Here is a 26,301-nt window from a genome sequence, read left to right as displayed (position 1 = left end):
TAGCCCAATGTGACCCTACCCACCCTAGCAACCAGGCCAATTGGTTGCTTAGGAAGCCTAACTGGAATCACTCAGAACGCCCTGGATTCGAACTTGCGACTCTAGGTTTAGTATTAAGCGTCTTTACTTGTTGAGCTACCCAGGTCCTCCAATCAGACTCATTATTGAATGTGCCATATTCATTAAAAGTCAGAGCAACTTGCCTGATGCCAACAGGCAGTCAACAGAATTACAAATGTACACAAGTGTACATTTTTTTGTGATCATGGCAGCAGTAATTCATCAAATGATGATCATATAATAAAAAACCAGCCTGCAAGAAGGGGGATTTTGTCATGCAGATTGCATTCAGTACTTATTTTGGGGGCTAGCCATTCCTGGAATCAGGTGCTAAAACAATGCAGACAGCATGTGCAAAGTAAACAATGCTATCAGTGGGCACAATTTATTCTTAATGAAATCCCCTCTATGAGCAAAATAAGTACATTGCAAATATGTTGGTTAAAAAAAGGACGAAATATATCTTCCTAAAAAGAAAAAAGAAAACAAAGAAAAATAAAGCGATACAAGTTCAGTAGTCTCATTAGCTTCTCTGAGGCCGCTACAGATAAAAAGTTCTAATTTTACTCTGTTTATTTTCTTTGAAAATTGTCACTGCCCTTAGTTTATCCTACTGCAGTCTTTAGGTACAGCCTGTTCTCAGGGTGCACTCGCTTTTGGTCTGTCTCCTCTCGTCTGGCCAGTTTATTTCTAAAGGATTGTCATGCCATTGTATCTTGCCCAAAACTCTGACCTACTCAGCACTGACCGATGAGGAAATTATCGCCTAACTGCCAGGGCCGCTGATACAGCCAAAAGAATGTTCAAGTGATGAGATGCATGGAGGAATCTGTGATTACCACTCACTGATCTATATAAGTCATTACTTATTATCACCAAAGGAAAATAACCTTGGTCATCTTTCTGCCAGTCAGGCCGACTTCCTGAAAAGGCAACCGACCCATAATTCTCCCAAGCTTCCATTCTGCTATTCTGGAACAACTGGGCATGGAAAGCAGAGCTCCACATTAAATCAGATGGAAGGACTGTATGCTTAATTGGAAAAAAACATGTCTTGACATCATGGTTTGCATATGTAGTACCTGTACATATCATTCCATTTCTAAATGAAACAAAACCTTTTTTAAAAAACACAACAGTGTTCCCTAACAAACATAAACTAGTTATGACTCCCTGAAATTAAAATCTATATGCTAACGTACTTCTAAAAGTTGAAAGAAAAAAAGAAAGAAAAGAAAGTATTTTAAGCAGATTAGGGGTGTAACGGTTCTCGGTAAAAAAACAAAACAAACTGTATGGTTCGCCACCCACGGTTCGTAAGCATCTGCACAGTGGTTAATTTCTAGTTTAATAACACATCTGGATCATACAGTTTGGCAAAGAAAATAAAGCTCAAAGTAGACATGTACAGTTATAAACTCTAATGCATCTGTATGGATGGACACACTAAAGCGCTTGGAGTGTTCATTAACAAAGTTATGTTCCCAACTCCGCTGATGGGATTTCCGCATATGATTAAAATACTCATATTGCATTACGACATCCATTCTCGTATTCATTTTAATAGAGAAGTTATTCTTCTATAGTGATGTACAGATTCTGAATGTTGAATATGTGTTGAGTTGAGTATGGAATGCACTTTATGTTGATGCATGTAGCATAAATGCAGGTATTAAGTAAAATGTTGAGTTAGTAATTAGAGAAAAAACATTTTTTAGTTAAGGACACTAATGAAAAGTAACCACAGTTTTATTCAGTAATACTGTAGTAGATATATAGTAACCATGGTTTTACTATAAAAATATTGTAGTAACCATGACTGTTACAACAAGGATTGCTGTCACCATGGTTTTCTTAGCAGAAATCATAGTTTTGATAGAATTAACCATGGCTTTATGTAGTAATACTGTAGTAGCCATATAGTAACCATGGTTTTACTATAGTAATATTGTAGTAGCTATGACTGAAGTAACAATGACTGCTGTCACCACTGATTTCTTGGCAGAAATCATATTTTTTACACAATTAACCATTATTTTACAACAGTAATACTGTAGTTTCCATTAAGTCAACATGATTTTACTATAGTATTGTAACCATGACAGTAACCATGTTAATTTTGTTGTTACTATGATTTTACTACAAATACCATGTTTAAATTATGGTTACTGTAGTAAAATCATGGTGATTTGTAGTGAATGCAAATCTCTTGAAGTGTTTGTTACCAAATAGAACATTTTTACTTCGGATTATATCAGTAATATATATATATTTATTTTTTTTAAATTTTTTTTCCCTGAACATAACAAATACCGAAACGTACTGAAACTGTGACCCTAAAACAGTGATACAAACCAAACCGTGAAAAAATTTTAACCGTTACACCCCTAAAGCAGATATATGCATTTAACATTTAAACTGATTATTATACTATTGACTAATCTTGCACCACAGAATTTATCCAATCGAATGGTCTCTAGAATGAGAATGTCCCTATCTGCAACAGACTAGCAAATAGGCTGATGGCTGAGACTTCTCTAAAGCGTATTAACCATTAAAAAAGGTGGGGGGTGTATTGTGTTAATATTGTGGATAATATTTTTTTATTTGTTTTTCATTACAAATTATATTATCAGCATACAAAATTGTGTGAAACATTGAATTAACAGGAATTAGAGAATTTATTGAGCATTTGGTTCTGTATGTCCCATTTTGCTTTAATAACTGCATACACTCAGGCTGGCATCGATTTCTCTCGTTTGTGCAAAAACTGATGGTCCATGTTATTCCAGCATGATTTTGGGAATGTTCCAAAGAGCATCTTGCATAAGAATCTTTGTGCTTTATTTATGTACAAAACAGTTAACATGGTCCATGTCACAAATGTGCTTAGTTGATTCATTTATATTACCATTTCCTTATTACTGACAATCTTTGTTTAACATGTTTCAAAATCTTAAAACTTTTATTTTTATTCCAAAGTTAAATTTACAATTTGAATCCCATATTTTCAATTTGGTCTCAGATTTTTGGACCCCACTGTAGATATATGCACATTAAGTGTAATTGATCCCTAATGATCTAAAAGCTCATTCTAACCACCCGCCCTCTTAGCACTGTGCTGTGCAAGTTGTGGCTCACTGCTCCTAAGCTAGAGTCCCTCTTTGATACTCAAGAGCAAATTGTGCATTCAGAGGCATGTGGACACTCTTTACTAGGGGAAATAAATCACTATTTTCTTAGTTTTTTGAGCAGAAGTTTACTTCTGCCGCTGCTGTGCTCTCAGCAGTCGACCAGGTGCTGGGAGACCTGACTGAGAGAAATGAATTGGCATTTTGGAGATCAGCAGGAGATGATGACATCAGTTGCTTAGTTGCTCTCACCTGGAGGGGTTGTAAACTCTCGGTAGGGCAGGAGACGGTATGTCTGGCTAAGGGACTGAGATGGGCAAATTGGGCAACACTTCTCCACATTCCACCCCTTGATCTGCACGAAGGGGCTGCCGCGTCAGCACGATACCAGAGAGAAACCTAACCTTGCAAAAATGCCGGTAAGAGGTGAGGGAGGGATGAACGGATGGGTTGCTTCGGTCTGGCTCCCTGGGGAGGGACCATCTGTCTTGCAGAATGATGCAAAATCAGCTAACCCTCCTCACCTGCGCCACCTGACTCCAAACCTCTCCCACCTCTACCTTCGGGCACTCCGCATCAGCTATGCCAAACTAAGCCATTCATTCATAATCTCCCACATTTATCCATACAATGGGCTTCAGAGTGACTGTATGGTCAATATCCCCGAGTCTGCACACAATGGTTTCTCAAACATGCCAATGGCTCAGCAGCTAAACACCAGCAGCCACACAAAACAGGTTTGGAAGATCAACAAAACCCTGGTTCGAAGCAAGGTAGCCTGGCCCTGGGGGTAAACGGCAGCTGTTTCAGTTATCATGCCATTGTGCACCCTGCTGCATCACCTGCCTGATGTGCCTGCTGCATTTCGCAAGGTAATCATGCATTTACTTAATACCAAGCACAGCTGTTTTGTGTTTGTGTGTTTGTTTAGAGGCCTTCAGCTCCTCCCCCTCATCACTTGCTCCTGCATAAGAGCTCGCTCTAGCCCTCGGTTGCATCTCAACCAACTTCTCTAAACCCTATTGACCATTAAAAAAAAGGTGGGGGGTGTATTGTGTCAATATTGTGGACAATAGTGTGTCTTTCTTTGTGGCACAATTAAAGTGCAACTGATCTTGGTTGGTCTGGAGATTCTCCCTATATGCTTTGTTGTATACTTTAAATGAACAGACTACAAACAAAGGCGAAACAAACAAAAACAAAAAAACACATGTTCTGGCTTCCTGCTCTAAAGCCCAGCTATGCACAGCCAAAGAATGGCAAGTGGTCAAGGGGGAGGGCAGGTAGGGCTCCACTAGCTTCTCCTGACCATGAAGATAGATTAGAGGGCATACTATTTGTAAATGTCATCAGTAATTACAGACTTATGATACTGATGATCAGCAAAAAAGATAATTCATCATCCTCCTATATTTTTTTTTCTTCTTGACAGGAAACAGCCCAACCCATCTCATTGATCCGCACCAGTGGGGTGACACTACATCTGTGTAAAATTCCTTCTCAGGTCTGACTACACATCATTACAAAGGGGATGAGAAATAAAAAAAAGCTATAGAAAATTAAAAGAAACACATTAAGGGGAAAAAGCCCAATGGTAATTCAATACATTGTAGTCTCAGAAACATACAGTGCGGCTTATCAAAGCAGCTGTCACTAAATAGAATTTGAGGCAGCTGGCAGAAATGTAAACGATGGCAGACCTAATGAATTTCATTTCAGGCCTGCGCAAAGTCGACATACTGTTGACTTTCCCTTTTTCCTCGCAATGACTCATTTACGCTGTGTTTGCACTCACACTCTGAAGCTTGAGGACCTTTCGTAGTAAATTGAGTGATATGGTAAAAAAAATTAAAGGTATATTTTCAACATTATAAATGCAGAAATGGGAAATACAATACCTCACTTCACTTGAGAGCTAGGCAAAACTGCAAAAAATAAAATAAAAATAAAAACAGGTGTTTGCAGTAAAGTAGAGGAAAAGAATGAGCAATATGACAAAGAAGCAATATTAGTGTCATTCTTCTGCCACTGCTGTGTTCTCAACTGTTGACCAGGTGCTGGGAGACCTCACTGAGAGAAATTAATTGGTATTTTAGAGATCAGCAGGAGAAGATGACATCAGTTGCTTGGTTGCTCTCACCTGGAGAGGTTGTAAAAGCTCGGGAGGGCAGGAGACGGCATGTCTGGCTAAGGGACTGAGATGGGCAAATTGGGTAACACTTCTCCACATTCCAACCCTGGATCTGCACGAAGGGGCTGCCGCGTCAGCACGATACCAGAGAGAAACCTTACCTTGCAAAAAACACTGGCGAGAGGTGAGGGAGGGATGAACAGATGGGTTGCTTCAGTCTGGCTCCCTGGGGAGGGACCATCTGTCTTGCAGAACGACGCAAATGCAGCTAACACTTCTCACCTGTGTCACCTGACTCCAAACTTCTCCCACCTCTACCTTCGGGCACTCCGCATCAGCTATGCCAAACTAAGCCATTCATTCATAATCTCCCACATTTATCCATACAATGGGCTTTAGACTGACTGTATGGTCAATGCCCGAGTCTGCACACAATGGTTTCTTAAACATGCCAGTGGCTCAGCAACTAAATACCAGCAGCCACACAGAAAGGTTTGGAAGATCAACAAAACCCTGATTCGAAGCGAGGTAGCCTGGCCCTGGGGGAAAACGGCAGCTGTTCCAGTTATCATGCCATTGTGCACCCTGCTGCATTACCTGCCTGATGTGCCTGCTGCATTCTGCAAGGTAATCATGCATTTACTTGCTGCCAAGCACAGCTGTTTTGTGTTTGTTTAGAGCCCCCCACCCCCCCGGGTTACAGTGAGGCATTTACAATGGAAGTGAATAGGGCCAATCCATAAATGTTAAAATATTCAAAAAGTACAGCAATATTTGTGTTAACATGATTTTTGGCCACTTGTGTTCGAATTTTCCAATCAGGTCTCTGATTTCAATCGACCTACAGTACATCTATAGATTACTATTTCATAGTGTTACAAAGTAACACATAAAAAATGCCTTCGAACAGATAAGAGTTTACACTATGAGTCCAATGTGGTCATACGCATTTTCAACCACATTCAACCACCTCTGAATGTGGCTGAAGCAGACAGATCGCAAAACATTTTGGACCCTTTTTACACCTGTCTTTAGAGTCATCCTGTTTCAAACAGTTTGCCCAAAATGCTTCGTAATACTAGGTGTAAACTGGGTGCTATGAATGCGCTTCCACAGCTGTGTCATCTCCTAAGTCCCAAATTTTAAATCCTGGCACCTTGGTAAGATGTCTTCTTCTTTAGGCAACACAGTGAAGCTAATCAGCAGCAACGCAGACTCCCTTTCTCACTCTTTCACCTTACTTCCCTCTCTGCACCATGTTCTCTATACGTGCAGCATATTAAACAAACTAAATGCCTGCCTGAACTTTGTTGAACTACAACCTAAGGGGGATTAAAGGTAGAGGCATAAAGTGAAGAGGGGAGTGAAAAGCGAAGAGGGGAGAAAACACTTAAAAGCATCTTAACTTTGCTCCCTCCTAAGATACCTCATTCTGGCCAAATTCTAAGGTAGCTTCATATGTTTCCTTCCCCGAGTAGGCACTCCCAGAATGCAATGTGATGAGCTCTATGGAAAAATATATCCAAGATGGCAGATGAAGCAAGAGAAATTTTGATTATAAATGTACTAATAATCCTTCAATCCTGAAAAGTATATATAAAAGATAAAAATGGTTTAAAATAATAGAAAACTGACTATTTTACCCAAAATGTGTGCTGTGAACTATATATTAATACTGATTAGAGTATCTCTTCATTCCTCTTGCTTTACCTGTATTGAAATTAGTTGCCAGTCAAGTCTTCAACGCACTGTGCATGAGGAGCACTATGTGAATGACGCGAGGAGATGCCGCCTATATAGTGTGTTCCAAATCACTCTCTTGTGAGATTCTATTTCAGTTAGGATGCTGCCATTGAAGAGAGCTGCCTATGTAGGCAAGAGACAGTGAGGCAGTTCACTAAGTATTGGAACAGACCCCCAATGTCACTTTCCTCAAAGGCCCGGTTAATCCGAAACTGTACAAATTAAACGGCAGGTTGTATTCGTTAAGGAACAAAAGAGGGCTCATTTCTCTTTGAAGTGGGCCAGGCGGCGCTGGACGCTGGACTCCACAGCCAGGCTTGGTGTCAGATTGTGATCAAATCAGACTCACATCTAAATAGCAATCTGGGATGGAAAACACTGAGCAGAGGAAACGAGTTCCAGGGAAGGTGACCACACATGAAGAAAAATAAAGGGGAACTGGTGAAGGGAGAGAAGAGCCAGAAGTTTGCTTCACACATACAGTATGCCTGTGTATTCCCTCGCACACATATGACTCAAACAGATCACTGACCATATATAAGATTTTTCATTAAAAGTGATTTTTGAAATTAAAAGTGCTCTTTAAATCTGCCATCTAAGGCCCATGGTAATAGATTATTTGATGTTTGATGAATATTAGCAATGAGGCTACAACATACTTTTCCTATTTAAAGATGCTCTGTGTACATTTTAAGAGGTTAAAATACTACCTCCTACCCCAACTACAATCCAAATGTTGGCTCACAAAAAATGTAAACACTGTAGCCCTGTGGGACTTTCAACACCTAACACCCTTTCTACACCAAATGCGAGCGTGCTAACAGTAAATGCCTATTTTGTGCTGCACGCGCTGGCAATGCTCCTGCCAACAAGATAAATAAACGGTTTAGAACGTTAGTTTCAAAGCATCCAGTGTAGACAGCCTCAAGTCCTTGCAGTGCAGCGCAACATCGCTTGTGTCCAGTGTAGACAGGGTGTTACTCATTGTTTGAGACGTAGCAACATTGGTTTAACCAGTGGCAGGGACATGGGGCCGAATTATCTGTTTGGTTGTACAATGGAATTATATGTGCAATTCCATTTGGTGCTGCAAATGGCGCAGACGTTTCACACAACAGCTTTAATGTCTCCAGAAACTGTCGTAACAGAGTTCTGTTCAATTCTGATATTATGTTCAATAAACAGAGAGTTCCATATCTGCAGTACACCATTACCTCTTTATTTCCCATTTTATTGTATTAACATTATTTCAATATTTAGAATTCTCAATCTGTAATTCTCACATCTGCTGATTCCTGGGAGTTTAAAAACTATTTCAAAATAAATAAGTCGAACAAAAGGTAATTGCTATTTTGAAGCGCCTCATGCAATATTAGCATCCATTGCTATTCAGATGCTATTCATTAGCATCTAATGCTTTGGAAAGCAGCCAAATTGGACAGTCACAAGAAAAAGAAAACTCTTGAGTTAAGTTCAGTGCGATCTACATGGTTGTGGCTAGAGGCCTAATTAGGTAATAACAATAGGACTATCTTTAGAGATGCTGCACTGCACTAAGGGGCAACATAAAAGGATAATCACATGATTAGTCTTCGTAGATGAAAAACATGTATCCTTTTGCTCCATGGGTTGACTATCGCCAGCACCACTCACAGCGGGATTATAAATCTGGGGCAATTAACATGACCCACAACTGGCAGGAGGTCAACTGCAAAAAACAGCGTCTCTTTGAACATAACCCCAAACAATAATTGTGAGGCAGGGTGCAGCCACACTGCACCAGGGAGGTTAATTGCTGATCACTGGACAGGCTGGAGAAGGCCCCAGCGGGCAGATCCTGGGTAGCAGGCAGGAGAACGCTGGACCAGGAGTAATGAGCTCTGACATCAGGCGACACTGGTAACAGGCCAGCAGACCGAGCGGTGCCAGAGTGGGAGAACGCCTCTCTATGTGCATGCTGCATCTTTAGGACTAGAGGAAGCTGGACTTCAAAGTCGCTGTTTGTCAACCCTGAGCCGACCTCCTTACTAGAGATGAGTTGTTGTTTTTTTTTACGAGGAATATTTAATTTACAGCAAGACGCCAGAGAAAATAGTCTGCAGAAGCTATGCATAGGACACATTTCTCCAAAAAATTACAATTCTGTCATAATTTCCTCATACCAAACCGTATGAATTCTGTGGAACACAAAAGGAGATGTTAGGCAATATGTTAATGTCCATTCACGTTCATTGCATTGGGTTTCCATACAATAAAAATGAATGGTGACTAAGGCTTTCATTCTGCCCAATTATCTCCTTGTGTTTCAGAGAAGATTGAATGTCATGTGGGTTTGGAACAACACAAGGTGAGGAAATGATGACAAAATTTTCGGGGTGCACTATCCCCTTTAAAGTACAATGACAATGCCTAGAGCAATGCTTCGAAACCTTAATATACAAGTATTTTGCACATACAACAGTTTGTGTGCTTCATAATGGACAAAAGGCAGTAATGATTAGTCAAATGACACATTCAGTTCCACTCCAAAAGTAAGTCTGGCTTTCATCTCTCTTAAATTATTGCTCAGTGATTCATCGTTGAGGGAAAATTATGCTCCAAATCACAGTCAAATGTTCAAGTTTTAATTGGGAAAATTCAGCATCTTAATGATGACTCACAAACTGTCTAAAAACTATAACACATACCACCCCTAATACACCCTTAGCTTTACATTTGTATGGTGATTTTAATAAAGACACAAAGGTAAGGTCAAAAGTACTTGTGTGGCATAAAATAAACCCAAAATGTTGGCAATAAAAACTGAATTTGAACGTAATTCCATTCATCACTGTATGTGATTTTATATATATATATATATATATATATATATATATATATATATATATTTTTTTTTTTTTTTTTTTTTTTTCATTTATCAACTGACGTCATACTAAGTCCAGTAAACTAAAAAAGCGAAATCAATATTTGGTGTGACAACCTTTGCTTTCAAAACAGCACCAGTTCTCCTTGGGACACCTGGACACAGTTTTTCTTGGTTGTTGGCAGACAGGATGTTCCAAGCTTCTTGGAGAATTTGCCACAGTTCTTATGTCTCAATTGCTTCTGTCTCTTCATGTAATCCCAGACTGACTCGATGTTCAGTGGGGGTCTCTGTGGGGTCATGCCATCTGTTGCAGGGCTCCCTCTTCTTCTATCAATTATTCTTGCAAAATGAATGTTTGGGAGTCTAAAATTTATATTTCCTATTGAAACTTTAAAGCTTAAGACTTTTGCAGAGTACTGTGTGTGTATATCTATCTATCTATCTATCTATCTACATATATATATATATATATATATATATATATATATATATATATATATATATATATATATATATAGTACAGTATATTGTAAAAAAAAATATATGAATCAAATCATTCTGTACAAAAAAATATTCTGCTTATGATGTTACATTTTAATTATTATATTATAATTGGTTAACAAATTAAACAAATAAAATGGATGAACTAAAAATAATTAAGGACATAAATTATGCGCGTATTATATTTTAATTATTATTTTATAACTGGTTAACAAATTAAATAAATAAATAAAGGACATAAATTATGTACATAACTTAACATAAATCATTATGTACATGTCTAGATATTAGAATGAATGTCTCTTTAAAAAAACAAATAAAAAAAAAATGTCTCCAGAATTTATATATGTACCACGGGAGACAGCAGGCCCCTGTTTACGGTATCTGATATCAAATGTCCAACAAAAAGGAGTGAAAAAAAAAAAAAAAAAAAAAGAGTTCTCCGGTTTCTAAGGCATCTCCCAAGCCAAGTGTCCCTAATCACAACGTCTCATTCTCAGTTATCTGACTGTTCATGCTACAGCTGCAGCTAATCCCTTATTAACTTCAGTCCAATCAATCTCCTCTCAGAGTCCGAGTTCTGAAACAGGTTTGTGTGAGCCTTGGCTCCAGACTAGGTTCTTCAGGTTCTTTGGTGAGGAACCCCTCCCTGTCTGAGCACAGTTTCATAATACAACAGATGACTCACACGCCAAGTCATGGTAACTCAAAAAATATTGTGACGGACCTCAGAGCCCTGCTGAGTCCCATTAAGCCCTAGCAGTCCCAAAAAATGTTCTGATTCAACATTTCCTGAGTGCTAGAGCAGGGCCTCCACCTCCGCCCCGAAGCTTTCACACACTCGCTGACACGCCTTGCCTAATGACTTAACCACCAACCGTACCACGCCCGCTTTCTCCCCTGCCAACCATTTTCCAGAACCATCTAGAGAGAAGTAAGCGAGCACAAGGGACATACAGATAGCACAGAATTCCCACTGTTGTTTTTTTTAACCTGCATTTTCTGTGCTACTAGCATCACAAAACAGAACTGCAAAAATAATCACATTTTAACAGAAAAATCTACACGCATTAGCTTTAAAGAGAGTTTTATTTCTTAAAAAAAAAAATAATAATAATAATAATCATTTTATTTTTCGGGCCAATGTGTTACATCAGAGAGTGATGCTTTTTGGATGGGACACACACAGGAAGAAATGATTCCCGGCAGGGTCCTCTGTTACTCAGAGCTCATAATTGATGGGACTGACTTAAAACGTAGGCAAACACGGAGGCGAGAGAATGGAAATTATGTCAGCGAGTTGCGGGAGAGTCACTCCTTCCACCCGCTGTCAGCCGGTGTGGATATCAAAGAGGAACGGGGAGCTTTTCCGCACATATAAATATACAGAACATGTCACCGAGCTGTTGAATTCAAACCAGTGTATATATGATCGTATGACCTTGGCTTTGCAGAAAGACATTTAAACAAACCTCAATTCTGCTCGAAATGTCAGACAGTGAATACATTACATGAAAGTGTTTTCACTAGCTGTGCATCTTTAAGTAGTCTCTGCCTGTCAAATTTCACTTGCTCACCTTTAACAACTGAGGCTTCTGAAAATAGCCCCGATTGCTACTCATATCACAGTGACAATAAATACATTATACACACAGATTTGTATACACTCAAAACACATGCTTTGTGAAGCTGAAGCCACTGTGGCCGATTCACCATGTTATCCAATTGGCGTGCCTGACAGAAACCATGGCATATGGAAAGGCAAACGGCAGATAGCTTAGATGTGCTGTTACTCAGATATAAGACACGGTATGTAATGGTCTTTGTGTTATGCTCACCATAACATAAACATGCATTTCAAGTCATTTCTTCATGTTCTGACATTGATGCAGAGGGAAACGGACAGGAATTTTCAACTTGATTTACATTTCATGAAGGAAATCAGTGATTGAAAGGCATGACAACTGAAATGCTGCATCAGAGATGCTTTGACATTGTCATGATATTATGCACATCTTGTTTTCTGTAGGCTGCACAATAAAATAAAAACACCACCAACATTGTGCAGTGTAAAGGCGCAATAAATGGTTAAATGTGTGCAAAGAAGACCAATCACAATTCAGTGTGCAAACAGATGTAAGACAAGAGATCAATCAGAATTCAATATGCAAATACTATGATGACCATAAGCAAGTCAATGGAAGATTTTTAAGCGTTAATAGTAAAATTCTTTCATCCTGTCTACACCGAGCTATGCTTCGCAAAGGCTTGAGGCTGTCTACACTGGACACGTTGACACGAACATTCTAAGCCATTTATTTGTGTTGCTGGCAGTAGTAGCGCCAGTGCAAAATGGAAAGGAACATCCGTTTACACCCATAAGGGACGTGCCACAACGGACGCTTCCAGCTTCCAGTGCTTTTTGATGCGGCACTCACGTCCGGTGTAGACAGGATGTTAAAAAAGTAAAAATTTTCAAAACAAAAAAACTGAAAATCACATTACTATACTTTTCATGAGGCTCATTATATGTATCATAGCAGTTTCCTGGTAAAATAATAACAGTAGAGGTGCTACAACAAATAATTTTTCCACCTTTCACACAAATCATGAGTAAAATGGCAGATAATTAAATTTTTGCCCTGTTTCTTACACAGTGCTTATCAATATTATCACAATATTATGTCTAGGGCTGCCCCCTAATAGTAGACCAAACGTTAGTCGATAAGAACTGTCTTAGTCGTCCAAGTTTTGATTGGTCAGTTGGTCGCAGAAAAAAAAAAAAAAAAACTCCACAGGAAACCGACGAACAACGGTATTACCGCTGGTTGGACGCTAGGTGGTACTATGGGGTAATTTTTGGTAAGCAGGGTTAGGGTTAAGTCTACACAATAAAGCAAACACCTTGATTTCAAACTTTGAACTTAATTTTTTATTTATTTTAACAAAAAATTCAATTAAGTGCAAGTGCAATTAAAATGATAAAAAAAAATAATATATATTATATATATATATATATATATATATATATATATATATATATAATTACACAAATGAAGACATATAAATTATAATGATGATAATAATCACTGAAATATAAATCATGGTTCGAGGTGAATGTGTTTTTGTATTATTTTATGTTTTAATCACAGATGTGTAGGCTGCAGAGTTGTGGTCACAATGAACTGCTCTGTGGAAATAAAGTGAACTGAACTCAAAGCACCTCCTGAGCTGAGATGTCTGAGGTCATTTTCACACTCATAGACGATACTGTTCTTGCAAAAAATAAAAAATAAAAATAAAAATACAATTCAGAAGACAGAAACAAAGAAAGAGCGAGAACCCTTTACATGTTCCACGAGATTGCAAGCCTCCGTACAAACAGCGTGTCATACATGCGCATAAATGGCTTTTCTGTCATCTGTTCAAAATACAATTTAATATATTAAAGTGTGTTTCTTCAAGCCCATGTCTGTGTCTCTACGGGCAAATTATTTGTAGTATTAATTTGGTAATAATAATAGCCTAATAATCATACAATTTATAATTTAATAAATTAATGGGAAAACAAGCCAAATATCATCTTGACATCATCAAAGGCATCAGCTATTGGCGATCACTCGGACCATCGTCGATACACCTAAGGCTGAAATTATCCACATAGTATCTACTTCAAAAAAGGTGGAATAGAGTTTGTACATTAAGCAGTTCGGGCAACATTCATTGCAGAAATTTAAACTTAGTATAGGAGTTCACAAAAAACCCTAAACAGAAAGTTAATTCAATTCAATGCTGCCTTGCAATCAGCAATGTGACCAGCATTGGCTACCAGTCCATGACACCTTTCCATCTTAACTTAATTCCATCTTAATTTCAAGATGGCCGAACTTGTAAAAACATGGTCAGAGTTGAGGTCCAAAGTGTGTTTGGATTTCTGCATGTAATGGGCACAGCACTAGCTGAAACTCATCATCCACACATTGACATGTATGAATCCAAAGTAATGTCAAAGAGGTCTCCTTATTTATAAAACAGACTTGTAGTTACTAGTATATCCTTCTTTCAGATTTCAGAAGCTCAGAGCAGGTATATGTCCCAGCTCTTGGTTTGTTTGTCTCTCTGTTTTGAGGGCCACAATAGCTCTGTTGTTGTGTCTGCAGCTCTCTGGGTAACTACCTCAATTAGTATGGCCAGGCTTCTGAGCACAGAGGGTCTCTGCACATACTGACTTCATTAAATCTCAAGCAAGGATGATCACACACAGCCAGACACACAAACAACTCAGCTCAGGGGGAAGGACAAAGATATCACCCGAGCAGCCTGCTTAAAATGAAAACCAATTGACAACTTTTCACTGTGATGGACACCACTCCACCATCTTAAAGGAATGGCCAACCCAAAAAGGAAAGTGTGGATATAATTTAATAACCCTCATGTCGTTCCAAACCTGTATGATATTCTTTGTTCAGTAGAACAGGAAACAATTAATAATATATATATTTATACACACTACCGGTCAAAAGTTTTGAAAAACTTGACTGAAATGTTTCTCATGATCTTAAAAATCTTTTGATCTGAAGGCATATGCTTAAATGTTTGAAATTAGTTTTGTAGACAAAAATATAATTGTGCCACCATATTAATTTATTTCAGTATAAAACTAAAATGTAATAAAATATAAAAAAGTTTTTGAAATTGATGACTTGGACCAAATAATAAAGAAAAGCAGCCAATAAGTGCCCAGCATATCGATGGGAACTCCTTCAATACTGTTTAAAATCATCCCAGGGTGATACCTCAAGAAGTTGGTTGAGAAAATGTCAAGAGTACATTTCTGCAAATTCTAGGCAAAGGGTGACTACTTTGAAGATGCTAAAATATAGCACAGTTTTGATTTATTTTGGATTTTGTTTAGTCACAACATAATTCCCATAGTTCCATTTATGTTATTCCATAGTTTTGATGACTTTACTATTATTCCAAATGTGAAAAAAAAAATAAAAAATTATAATAAAGAATGAGTAAGTGTTTCAAAACTTTTGACCGGTAGAGTGTGTGTGTGTGTGTGTGTGTGTGTGTATATATATACACATATATATATATATATATATATATATATATATATATATATATATATATATATATATATACACACACACACACACACACACACATATACTGACACCAACAATCATCCATGCAATTATCTAATCAGCCAATCATGCAAAATCTGTATGATTTTATGTATTGCACTGCTGCCACACAATTGGCTGATTAGATAATCGCATGGATGATTGTTGGCAGCAGATGGGCTGGTTTGAGTATTTCTGTAACTGCTGGTCTCCTGGGATTTTCACACGCAACAGTCTCTAGTTTACTCAGAATGGTGCCAAAAACAAAAACAAAAACATCCAGTGAGTGGCAGTTCTGCTGATGGAAACGCCTTATTAATGAGATAGGTCAACAGAGAATGACAAAGTCTACAGTAACTAAGATAACCACTCTGTACAACTGTGGTGAGAAGAATAGCATCTTAGAATACTATTCTGAGATGGCGCTGTTTTGGCAGCAAGAGGGGGACCTACACAATATTAGGCAGGTGGTTTTAATGTTGTGGCTGATCGGTGTATATATATACTGTCCCACTCTTTTTTTTATATAAAAGTGAATGAAGAAAGAAAAAAAAAAAAACATGACTGAAATGATATTATTTGTGGAAAGACCGAAACTTTAGTTGTTATTCACTTAAAATCTTGACATCCAGGCTCGTTTATGAGAGACGCAGCAATGTCCAAAAAGTGAACTAATTTTAAATCTCACCATTTCAATGAATTGTTTGATCCTGTTCACAAAAAGGACATTATTCACTATTTATCATTTATTATTTACTTGTTCAAGAATCAGACTGATCCGGTTCTCGAGTGACCCACTGTTTCAATTATACAGGTGCAACGGTTAACGGAACACTATAGAGGAGGATCATCAGTGACAAATGTCTTAAATTTTAGTGAGTTATCGTATGACTTCAGAAGACTTGAAATATAGCACACACATTGTTGGGACCACTTTTATGATACTTTAATGGTGCTTTTTTTTTTTTGGAGCTTGAATGTCCCAGGACTCATTCACTTTCATTATATGGAAAAGAGTAGCCAGAATTTTCTTTATCAAATCACCTTCTGTGTTTCACAGAAGAAAGAACATCATTCAGGTTTGGAATGCAGTGAGGGTGAGTAAATGATGACACAATCGGAATCAAGAACACCAGCAGGATGTGCTCAGGTGAACATGACTTAATGTTGGAAGAAAGGAAATATGTAAATTTCTAAAAGGGTGCAAAAGAAGAAGCCTAAAAAATATCAAGCATCTCTTACCCGTAAGAGTGACTGTGACTCTTCCTTGGCACTCTTGCCCTCTGTTGAGGTTGTGTACTGCTGTCCGGCTTTCTCTGCACTGCTCGGTGGCGTCCCAGGCAGGTAACCTTTAGCATCAGTGCTGAGGCTGAACAGCAGTCCTGAGTCTCTGAGCATCGTCACCCCCTTCTGCTGCTGGTCTTTCACCCCGGCTGCCACTGCGGTCAGCAGACCCAGTGTTGCCTGGGGGAACGGGGCTGGGCTGCCCCTTAGAATCTCCCCGGCACGTTCTTTGGGCACCCAGACCAAGCTCTGCACGTGTTGCTCCGCACCTCTGACTCCTCCACCACCAGTCCCAGGGCCCAGAGCTTCGACCCAGGTCTTCTCCTTCTCATCCTGGGCCTCACTCTTTACACCCTCTGAGCCAGGCAGGGGCTCGGCTCGGCTGGCCTCTGGAGGCACCAGGCTATAGAGTTTCAAATCACCTTTGCACTCCTCTTTGATGTGAAGGGTTGAAGGGGTGGAGCAGCCATTGGCAGGGGCGGAGGCTGGATCAGCAGAGTCCTGGCAGTGGGCGGAGTTGAAGTGGTCCAGTAGTGCCGTGGTGTCAGTGGCAGTGAAACTACAATGCCGGCAACGACAGCAGCTGTGAACCCTCCTGCAAAGAAAATAAGTTTTATTTCATTTCATCTTTAACAACTGTATGTAATGCAGAGAGTAACAAGTGGTACAAAGCATGTTCTGTTTCACCTATTTCCATTTTTATTTGTTTGCCTACATACCTTTTTGAAAAAAATTACAAATAAGAACTGGGTGGTATGACTGCATATACTGTACCATGCAACAGTACAAATGCATCAACCGATACTCTATGTACCACGGTGGAAATATTAATATTAGTGGATATAATAGTGGGTAGGACTGTTGTATGTTATATACACATGGAGTAATATGAAAGTACAGGGCAGGATGTGTCTCAAACAAATAAAAAATGAGGAAGAACTTGTAATTAAGGGAATAACATAAAGCAGAGTTTAGCTGTTTGTTGTTGCTGCATTAATATACAGTAAAATTCAACTGATGAGCATGACAGATGTGTAAATCGCCTATAGTACAACATGTTCAAACGTGGCTCATCAGCTAATCAGAATTTAAGTGGGAACTGTTTCATGACTTTAGTTTTACTGTTTTGAGTCTTACTCCATATTTGAAATACTCATGTGATACACTCTTTTTCAAATACTTGATGAAGGTCACATGACCGAAAGGTTGTATTAATTCATTAAATTGTTTATTCGCAAACAACAGCAGTGTGCGGGAATTTGTTTCTTGTTTACTTATCTCAGTTGTTTTTCCAACGCACCTGCTTATAATTTATCAGGTGTGCAGTGTTTTTTCTTCTTTTTAGTACAACTGTTTTGAGTCTTATAATTTATTATGAAAAATCTTGCATCCATCAAGTTCAAAATAAAAAGAAGAAAAAAAAAATTGTGATGAATTTTCTGGAGAATCCAAAAAATGTCATTACCACATGGTTATTAAAATATGAACCATTGTTTAGAATTACCAGTAAAATTAACAATATATTGTGATAGATACATTTATATACGTTATGATTATTTAAAAATACTCATACTTTGCAGGGTGTAGCAAGGTGTATAATGGGGGGGGGGGGCTTGTCTCCCTCACTTTTAGAAATAAATGCATTCAACAACCCACCCACCCCAACACACCTTTTGAGAAATAATAATCACATTTTAATTTGTTTATTTTCATTAATTGTAGTGCAAGGGAAAAAAGTGCAGCTGTTCACCTAAAACAAAGCCTTTAAGACCCAGCAGAAGCCTCTGCAGTGGGTGGAACTAAGGCACAAGCGGTAATCACACTGGCTAGCATTCACATATCAGTCCCCCTTTTGATTCAGCGAATCAGTTCGGGTGAACGCAGACAACGATTAATATTAATCAGCCCAATAGCCTGCCAGGCTTTTGCGTGAGAGACACTGAGCTGTTGACAATATGTAATCTACCTGAGACAAGATGTGAGCAAAAAGAGAAGTCATCTTTGACTATTGTAAGTTACAATTGTTAAACAGATGAAAACATTAAAAATTTTGATAACTTTTAGCAAGTTTTTCATTTAGGACCTCTTGTTTTGTTAGAAACACTGAATGACCAATAATGTAAAGATTAGTGACCAAGTCAACAGTGTAGACAGAGAGGTGACACAATCTTATGAAATTGTTCAGGTAAGATCATATTTGACACTGACTTTAAGGAATATTGTTTATGCTTTGATTCTTTGGCTCTGGCTGAAATGTTTGACAGCAGTCATTAAATTATATGATATTACCCACCCCCCCCCTCCTGATCGTCCTTACACCCCTGCTACTCTGACATACAATTTTGGTCATAGCACCAACTACTAATCCACATCCTGAATGTGTGTACTTCATCGGACTTGTCTGCCCCCACCACGAGCTAGAATCACATATTTACAGTTTAGTCAGCTATTTTCAACTGCATAATGGCTCTTTGTTCTGTTCCAAATAACGGAAACAAAGAGCTGCTCCAAACGCTCTGCAAAACCACAGTAAATGAACAGTTTGCAAACCTTAAATGAATGTTATATTCCCTCCAGAAACAGCAATGATTTTCTATAAGCTTGTACTTCCTGTTTAAAATCGACCACTGTCAGACAAAGTGACAAAGTGTGAGGGTGAGTGTATCCCCACCCAAAACACTGTTTATTTTACACGCATCGCTAGATGAGCTTGGACAATGGCCATTCATTGATAGCTTTGGCTTACAGCTAACAGTACAGCAGTGGAGTATTTACATTGAATGAGGTTACAAAAGCTAAAAAAGTCCTTTGTATTGAAGGTTCAAGAGCACATTAAGTTATTAAAATCCTCTCTCAAGATCATCTGTAAACACACACACACACACACACACAAAAAAACAAAAAACAAAACAGCCTGTTATCCTGTTTTTCTATTATCTCTCATCAAGCATGAAAAATACATTTTATTTTTTTATAAGAAATTTGACAAGTCTGACAAAATAAAACATGCCTGATTTTGGATGTATGGATTAAAGTCAGTATTTAAAGACTATTTCACCCAAAATGAAAATTCTGTCTTTTCTTACTCCTCCTTATGTCATTCCAAACCTGTATAACTTTCTTTTTTAAGTGGACCACAAAAGAGATGTTAGGCAGAATGTTAGCCTCAGTCACCATTCGCTTTCACTGTAAGGAAAGAGCAGCACCAATGTTTTTCAAAACTTCTCGTGATCCACATAAGTCATGGAACAGTGTGATTCCCTGCACCCAGCACCGATTGCACTCTTAATGAAATTACATCCAGTTTTACAAGTGCAGCATTAATTAGATAATAAAAAATCTAACATTGGAAACTTTCACAAAAACAGAGCACTATCTCTACCACTAATAAGTGCACATGCAAAATGTGACAGCGATTTTACCACAAATGCCCACTAGAGCCCTTTTCTTGAAACTGAATATATCTGTGTGTAAGATTTTCTGTATGTTGTGAAAAGGACAAATCAGCTGGAAGCAACAAAAAAAAAGAAGGGAAAGAAAAAGAAAAGCAGAGATCTTTTTATGCGGTAAACTGCTTCGTAATCCATGGTTAAAAAACGAGAAAGAGAGCAAACAACAAGATGCCATAGCCACTCTTGGCACCAAATAGGGACAGAGAGGAAAAGTGCTTTTTATACTTGCTGCTGCCTGACTTTCCCAGCATGCAATGTTGTAATTTGTTCCGCTTAGGTACACAGAGGAGCAGATCAAACACTGGTGTATTCCAGCAACTGCTGTGGTGTGACTAGGTGTACAATCCAATGCATGCACCACTGATTACCGACAACATACTATTTACATTTCAATAAAAAAAATAAAAAAAACACATATTACACATACAAGAGATGTCCAAAACTACATACTTTCAAAATTGATTAGTCCATTGCCTCAATGACTAGTTCCAGTATCTGTCTTAAGGGAGGCCTGTATAATAAGGCTGGTTTCAGGAACACTAAACCTAATATGACACATTTCTTAGGGGCCATTAATATAAGACGTGTTCTTGCGAATACAGCTAGAAGGTGTGCAACAGAATGCATACATCCCAAGATGTGTTTTTAAAGGTTTGACTGTTTTTAACTGAAGATCATGTTTAATGAGGACCAGTTACCATTAGTGACCATCAACCAGATACATTGAGTTATCATTAATAAGTAACAGACAAAAACTAATGACTTCACTCATATAAAAATTCAACAACTGTTTTCCTACAAAGCATAGCCCCTTCAAACACAAATTGTCTTCATTGCTCACTGACACAGAACATAAATATGTTTGTTGAGCCTCGTCACCTAGAACTGATTGTTTTCAAGCAAGAATTCTGGCAACTGACAACTGAATTTGTAATCAGGTAGTTGACATGAAACTTGAAGACAATGCCGTTTTGTTCTATAGAAACTTTTGAGCTGTTGAGTGACACATTACTATTTTTATTATTATTATATTTATAATTATTATAATAAATATTATTGTTGCATCCCTTAATAAAAGAGCAAATTACTTAAACATAAAATGAAACTACTGTTTTGCTATGCTTCATTTAGTTAATTTGTTAGATTTTCTCAATACCTTGAAAAGGAGTCCTATGTAAAATAATGACAAACATTTACATTATAATTACAATTCTGTGCAAAAGTCTTATACAAAAGTGCATTATACATAAAAAAAAAAAAAATTAAAAAAAAGACAACATCTTTAGATGGCTATTTTATCAATTCTATATTCTATTCTTTTAGTACATCATTAAGAAATATCAATTTTAGATTTCAACATTCCATGTGCAAATAAAATTGAAAAGAAGAAGAACAAGGAGCCCTACATCAGATGGTATGGCCCCCACAGAGCACGGCTCTCAACATCATTGAGTCTGAGATTACATGAAGAGACAGAAGCAATTGAAACTGCCTAAAGAGATAAAAGAACTGTGGCAAGTTCTTCAAGAAGTTTGGAACATCCTATCTCCCAACAACCAAGAAAAACTGTACCCAGGTATACCTAGGAGAATTGGTGCTGTTTTGAAGGCAAAGGTTGTCAAACCAAATACTGATTTAGCTATTTTTTATTTTTATTTATTTATGTTTACTTGACTTTGTATGACGTCAGTTAATAAATGAAAACTATATGGCATTATTTTTTATTTTTTTCTCCCCTTTTCTCCCCAATTTGCAATGCCCAAATCCCAATGCAATCTAAGTCCTCGTGGTGGCGTAGTGACTCGCCTCAGTCTGGGTGGCGGAGGATGAATCTCAGTTGCCTCCGCATCTGAGACAGTCAATCCTCGCATCTCATCACGTGACTTGTTGAGCACGTTACCACGGAGACTTACAGCATGTGGAGGCTTCACGCTATTCTCCACGGCATCCACGCACAACTCACCACACACCCCACTGAGAGCAAGAACCATACATTATAGCAACCACGAAGAGGTTACCCCATGAGACTCTACCCTCTCTAGCAACCGGGCCAATTTGGTTGCTTAGGAGACCTGGCTGGAGTCACTCAGCACGCCCTGGATTCGAACTCACGACTCCAGGGGTGGTAGTCAGCGTCTATACTCGCTGAGCTACCCAGGCCCCTATATGGCATTATTTTTTAAGACATCCTCACTATGCAACATTTTGCAACACAGTAATGTGACAATACTGGACAATACTGGATATCACAAGTACAGTGCATTGCATATACAGTAGGTAAAAGGTAATTATGACTGTCTCAAATGAGTTTTAATTAATATGTAGATAGGATTCCTGATTTCCTGAGATGTTGAGAAAACACATTAAGCCTGTTAATGAAATAAAGTGTTAATTCCAGCTGCATTTAATTCTCAGTGAGTCCGCACAACTGAAAAAAAAAAAAAAAAAAGCGCAAACGATCAGAGATGGTACAGTAGATGGACAGGATATATCTCACTCACCCTCTTATTTTACATCCCTACTTCAATTCCTCACTCTTTCTTTAGGCACCCATGAAAATTTTAAGGTAAAATTAATGTGTCCAACTGAAGCACAGCAGTAAACACTGTGTAAGCAGTCAACATTCAACTGTTTGTCCTGCAAAAATAATGTAACCATTAAAAACTGATTGAGAATAAGTAAGTGTGTGTGTGTCTGAGTGAGAGTGTGTCCTGCACAAAATTTAATGCTACCATCCCTCCTATGCTACAATTTCCTTAATGCTTTCAATTTAATTGCAATCACAGGTTCTCGACTAATTTTCTTTACTTTTTTCCAACTTCAATTTGCAAAGCATCAACACATCGATTTTGAGGGAAATATTTGAAAACATGAAAAATTCATGGAACCAATATCGATGTTAATAACGGTGCTGAGTGGCAGTAATTTGCACTTGTTAAAATGAAAAGCCCTTTAGCTATGCACCAGTGCACACGCTCAATACCACCCATTTACAGGACGTAGAACCGGAGCGAAACATCCATGAATTACATCAGCATTACCGGCCCCATCCTCATGACATCACACAGGAAATGGAAAATTGGGCACAGAGCAGCCCACTTGGCTGCCTTCTTAGGGGACAGAGGGTTGACAAAAGCGAGAGACTGACTAGAATTGCAGTGGGAGAGTGAAAAGTGAGCCCCTCAGCTTTTTCAGACTCCAAAAAGGGTGACGAGTGAGGAAACGGGGATCCTGTTAGTGGCATCAGTTGGAGCTGGAGGACTACAGCCTTGGGCCTTAGATAGGCCAAGATGCCTTGCAATGACAAAATTGAAACTACACTCCTCATATCTCTCTCTCAAAAAAAGGGGGGTTTTCAAAGATAAATCCTTGCATAAATAAGATAAAAGATGTGAAGATTCACTCCTTAAAAATAAGCTACATTTAAAGGTGAACTGTGGATTTTTTGCACCACTATTGTCACCAAACTGAATAGAGTGCAACAGTGCCCAACCACTTATTCAGCATTTTTCCCATTCATTTCTTCCATAGACTATTCATAAAATCCTTCATAAAAGAGTTGTAAGCCATAAACCAAACCAACCAGCTCTGAGGTAAATCACCTCACAATTTTTTATTTTATTTTTTAGGCAAAAAAGTATTTAAAAATTGGACAAAAAGACAAAGATACAAGGCTGTGTATTTACCGTCTTTCATGAGGACTACAATCCCATTGAGCATTGAGAATGATGTCATTGAATAAAAAAATGATGGGAATATATACAAATATTGATTTAAGGTTGTTGATTGTAAGTATAGAAACAATATAGTTTACATTTATTGCAAATTATTCCAATAAGCACAAAAAGAAAAGTAGTTTAAAGGAATGTGCTGGATTCAATACAAATAAGTTAAGCTAAATCAACAGCATTTGTGGCATAATGTTGATTACCACAAAGATTTATTTTGACTTGTTCCTCCTTTTCTTTAAAAAAGCAAAAATAATAATAATAATTTGAAACTAAATGCTTACTTTTGGTTGTATCTGCATATTAAGCTTTCTTTTTTATGTCGCAAAAAAATTACGCACTACCAAAAGGAACTGCAATACATTTGTTTACCTGCCCAATCTGGCTAAACATAGCATTGGAGGGGGACCACTTGTTTTCCAAGCAATGGAGGATTGATTGAAAATAGTAATTATTTTTGCAATTTTGCAGTTGCTGGTATGAGATTTTTTACATAATCTTTAAATAACCTGCAGTCTGAACTGACCAAATCTCAACATGAGACAAAGTGTGAATTCAGCATCTCCAACATCCAACGTAGTGTATTCTCAATATATTCAGTTCCTGCACATAAAAGGTCTCCTTTTCCCAAGCAGAGGGCAGTGTGATATATTGTGTGCGCAGTGGATTGGGTGGGCATGAGGTGTGGGAGGCTACGGCATCAATATAAGGTTCACGTCCGTGGTGGGTGGGTTGCTGTTTGGAGACTAGAGGGCAGGATTCAGCTCATAAATCGCAAAATATTCAGGGGAGACACATACACAAACTGGAAATATTATGTATCAGTTCTTGGACAAACCACACAATCACAAACACACATTGGTCATTGAGCACTTCCACACAACCACACAATAAAACTCGACACCATGACACAGATGTTCATACAATAACAAGGAAGACATAACCCTGAGAACATGTATGCAGTAGCCTACATACTGTACTAAGGTCTAGTCTAGCTAAAGCGTATACAATATTCTCATGTTGCCCATAAACCTGGTGAGCAAAATAAATAAGTTAGATGGAAAAGATACTTTAAAAACAAATCATGCACATACACATTTTAACTCTCAAACACATAATTGCTATATTACTATATTTTAGTAAAATATATTTACAACCATTTTAAATAATTATAAAGTTGATACCACTTAAGACTTCTTGCTTTACATGCATATTATTCTTGACAGCTAAAAGACTCAATCTTGACTCAATATACAAAATAAAGATGAAAACTTTTCAAAAAAAAAAACATTATATATATATATATATATATATATATATATATATATATATATATATATATATATATATATATATATATATATAATTTTTTTTATTTTTTATACACACACACACACACACACACACACAACCGGTCAAAAGTTTTGAAACCCTTGACTGAAATGTTTCTCATGATCTTAAAAATCTTTTGATCTGAAGGCATATGCTTAAATGTTTGAAATTAGTTTTGTAGACAAAAATATAATTGTGCCACCATATTAATTTATTTCATTATAAAACTAAAATTTTATAAAAAATAAATAAAAAAAAAACATTTTTGAAATTGATGACTTGGACCAAATAATAAATAAAAGCAGCCAATAAGTGCCGAACATAGATGGGAACTCCTTCAATACTGTTTAAAATCATCCCAGGGTGATACCTCAAGAAGTTGGTTGAGAAAATGTCAAGAGTACATCTGCAAATTCTAGGAAAAGGTGACTACTTTGAAGATGCTAAAAATATAACACAGTTTTGATTTATTTTGGATTTTGTTTAGTCACAACATAATTCCCATAGTTTCATTTATGTTATTCAATATTTTTGATGACTTTATTATTATTCTAAAATATGAAGGGAATAAAATTATATATATATATATATATATATATATATATATATATATATATATATATATAAAGTAATACAGCAATTATGTGTTTGAGAGTTAAAATATGTATGTGCATGACTGTTTTATATATAATAAAGAATGAGTAAGTGTTTCAAAACTTTTGACCGGTAGTGAGTGAGTGAGTGAGTGTGTGTGTGTGTGTGTGTGTGTGTGTGTGTGTGTGTGTGTGTGTGTGTGTGTGTGATATATATATATATATATATATATATATATATATATATATATATATATATCTCTCAAAGCAATGATATCAACAGTGGGTTAATATGAAAATGTTGTGTTACAATTGGGATCTAGTTTTCCTCTTCAAAGTCAATGGAGC

General features: G+C 37.5%; 1 protein-coding gene across 6 annotated transcripts in view; it reads right to left on the bottom strand.

Moving 5' to 3' along the window:
- Nucleotides 1-26,301, bottom strand: part of trps1 (trichorhinophalangeal syndrome I) — a 221,675-nt gene that overhangs the window by 93,340 nt on the left and 102,034 nt on the right. For all 6 annotated transcript variants that reach the window (XM_051663822.1, XM_051663821.1, XM_051663827.1 and 3 more), the window contains one exon: nt 16,807-17,443. In XM_051663822.1, coding sequence (XP_051519782.1) covers nt 16,807-17,443 — 637 coding nt within the window. The remainder of the gene's footprint in view (nt 1-16,806; nt 17,444-26,301) is intronic.

Source organism: Myxocyprinus asiaticus, chromosome 30 (assembly GCF_019703515.2).
Source record: "Myxocyprinus asiaticus isolate MX2 ecotype Aquarium Trade chromosome 30, UBuf_Myxa_2, whole genome shotgun sequence".
Lineage (NCBI taxonomy): Eukaryota > Metazoa > Chordata > Actinopteri > Cypriniformes > Catostomidae > Myxocyprinus > Myxocyprinus asiaticus.
This window is presented reverse-complemented; position numbering and strand designations above follow the sequence as displayed.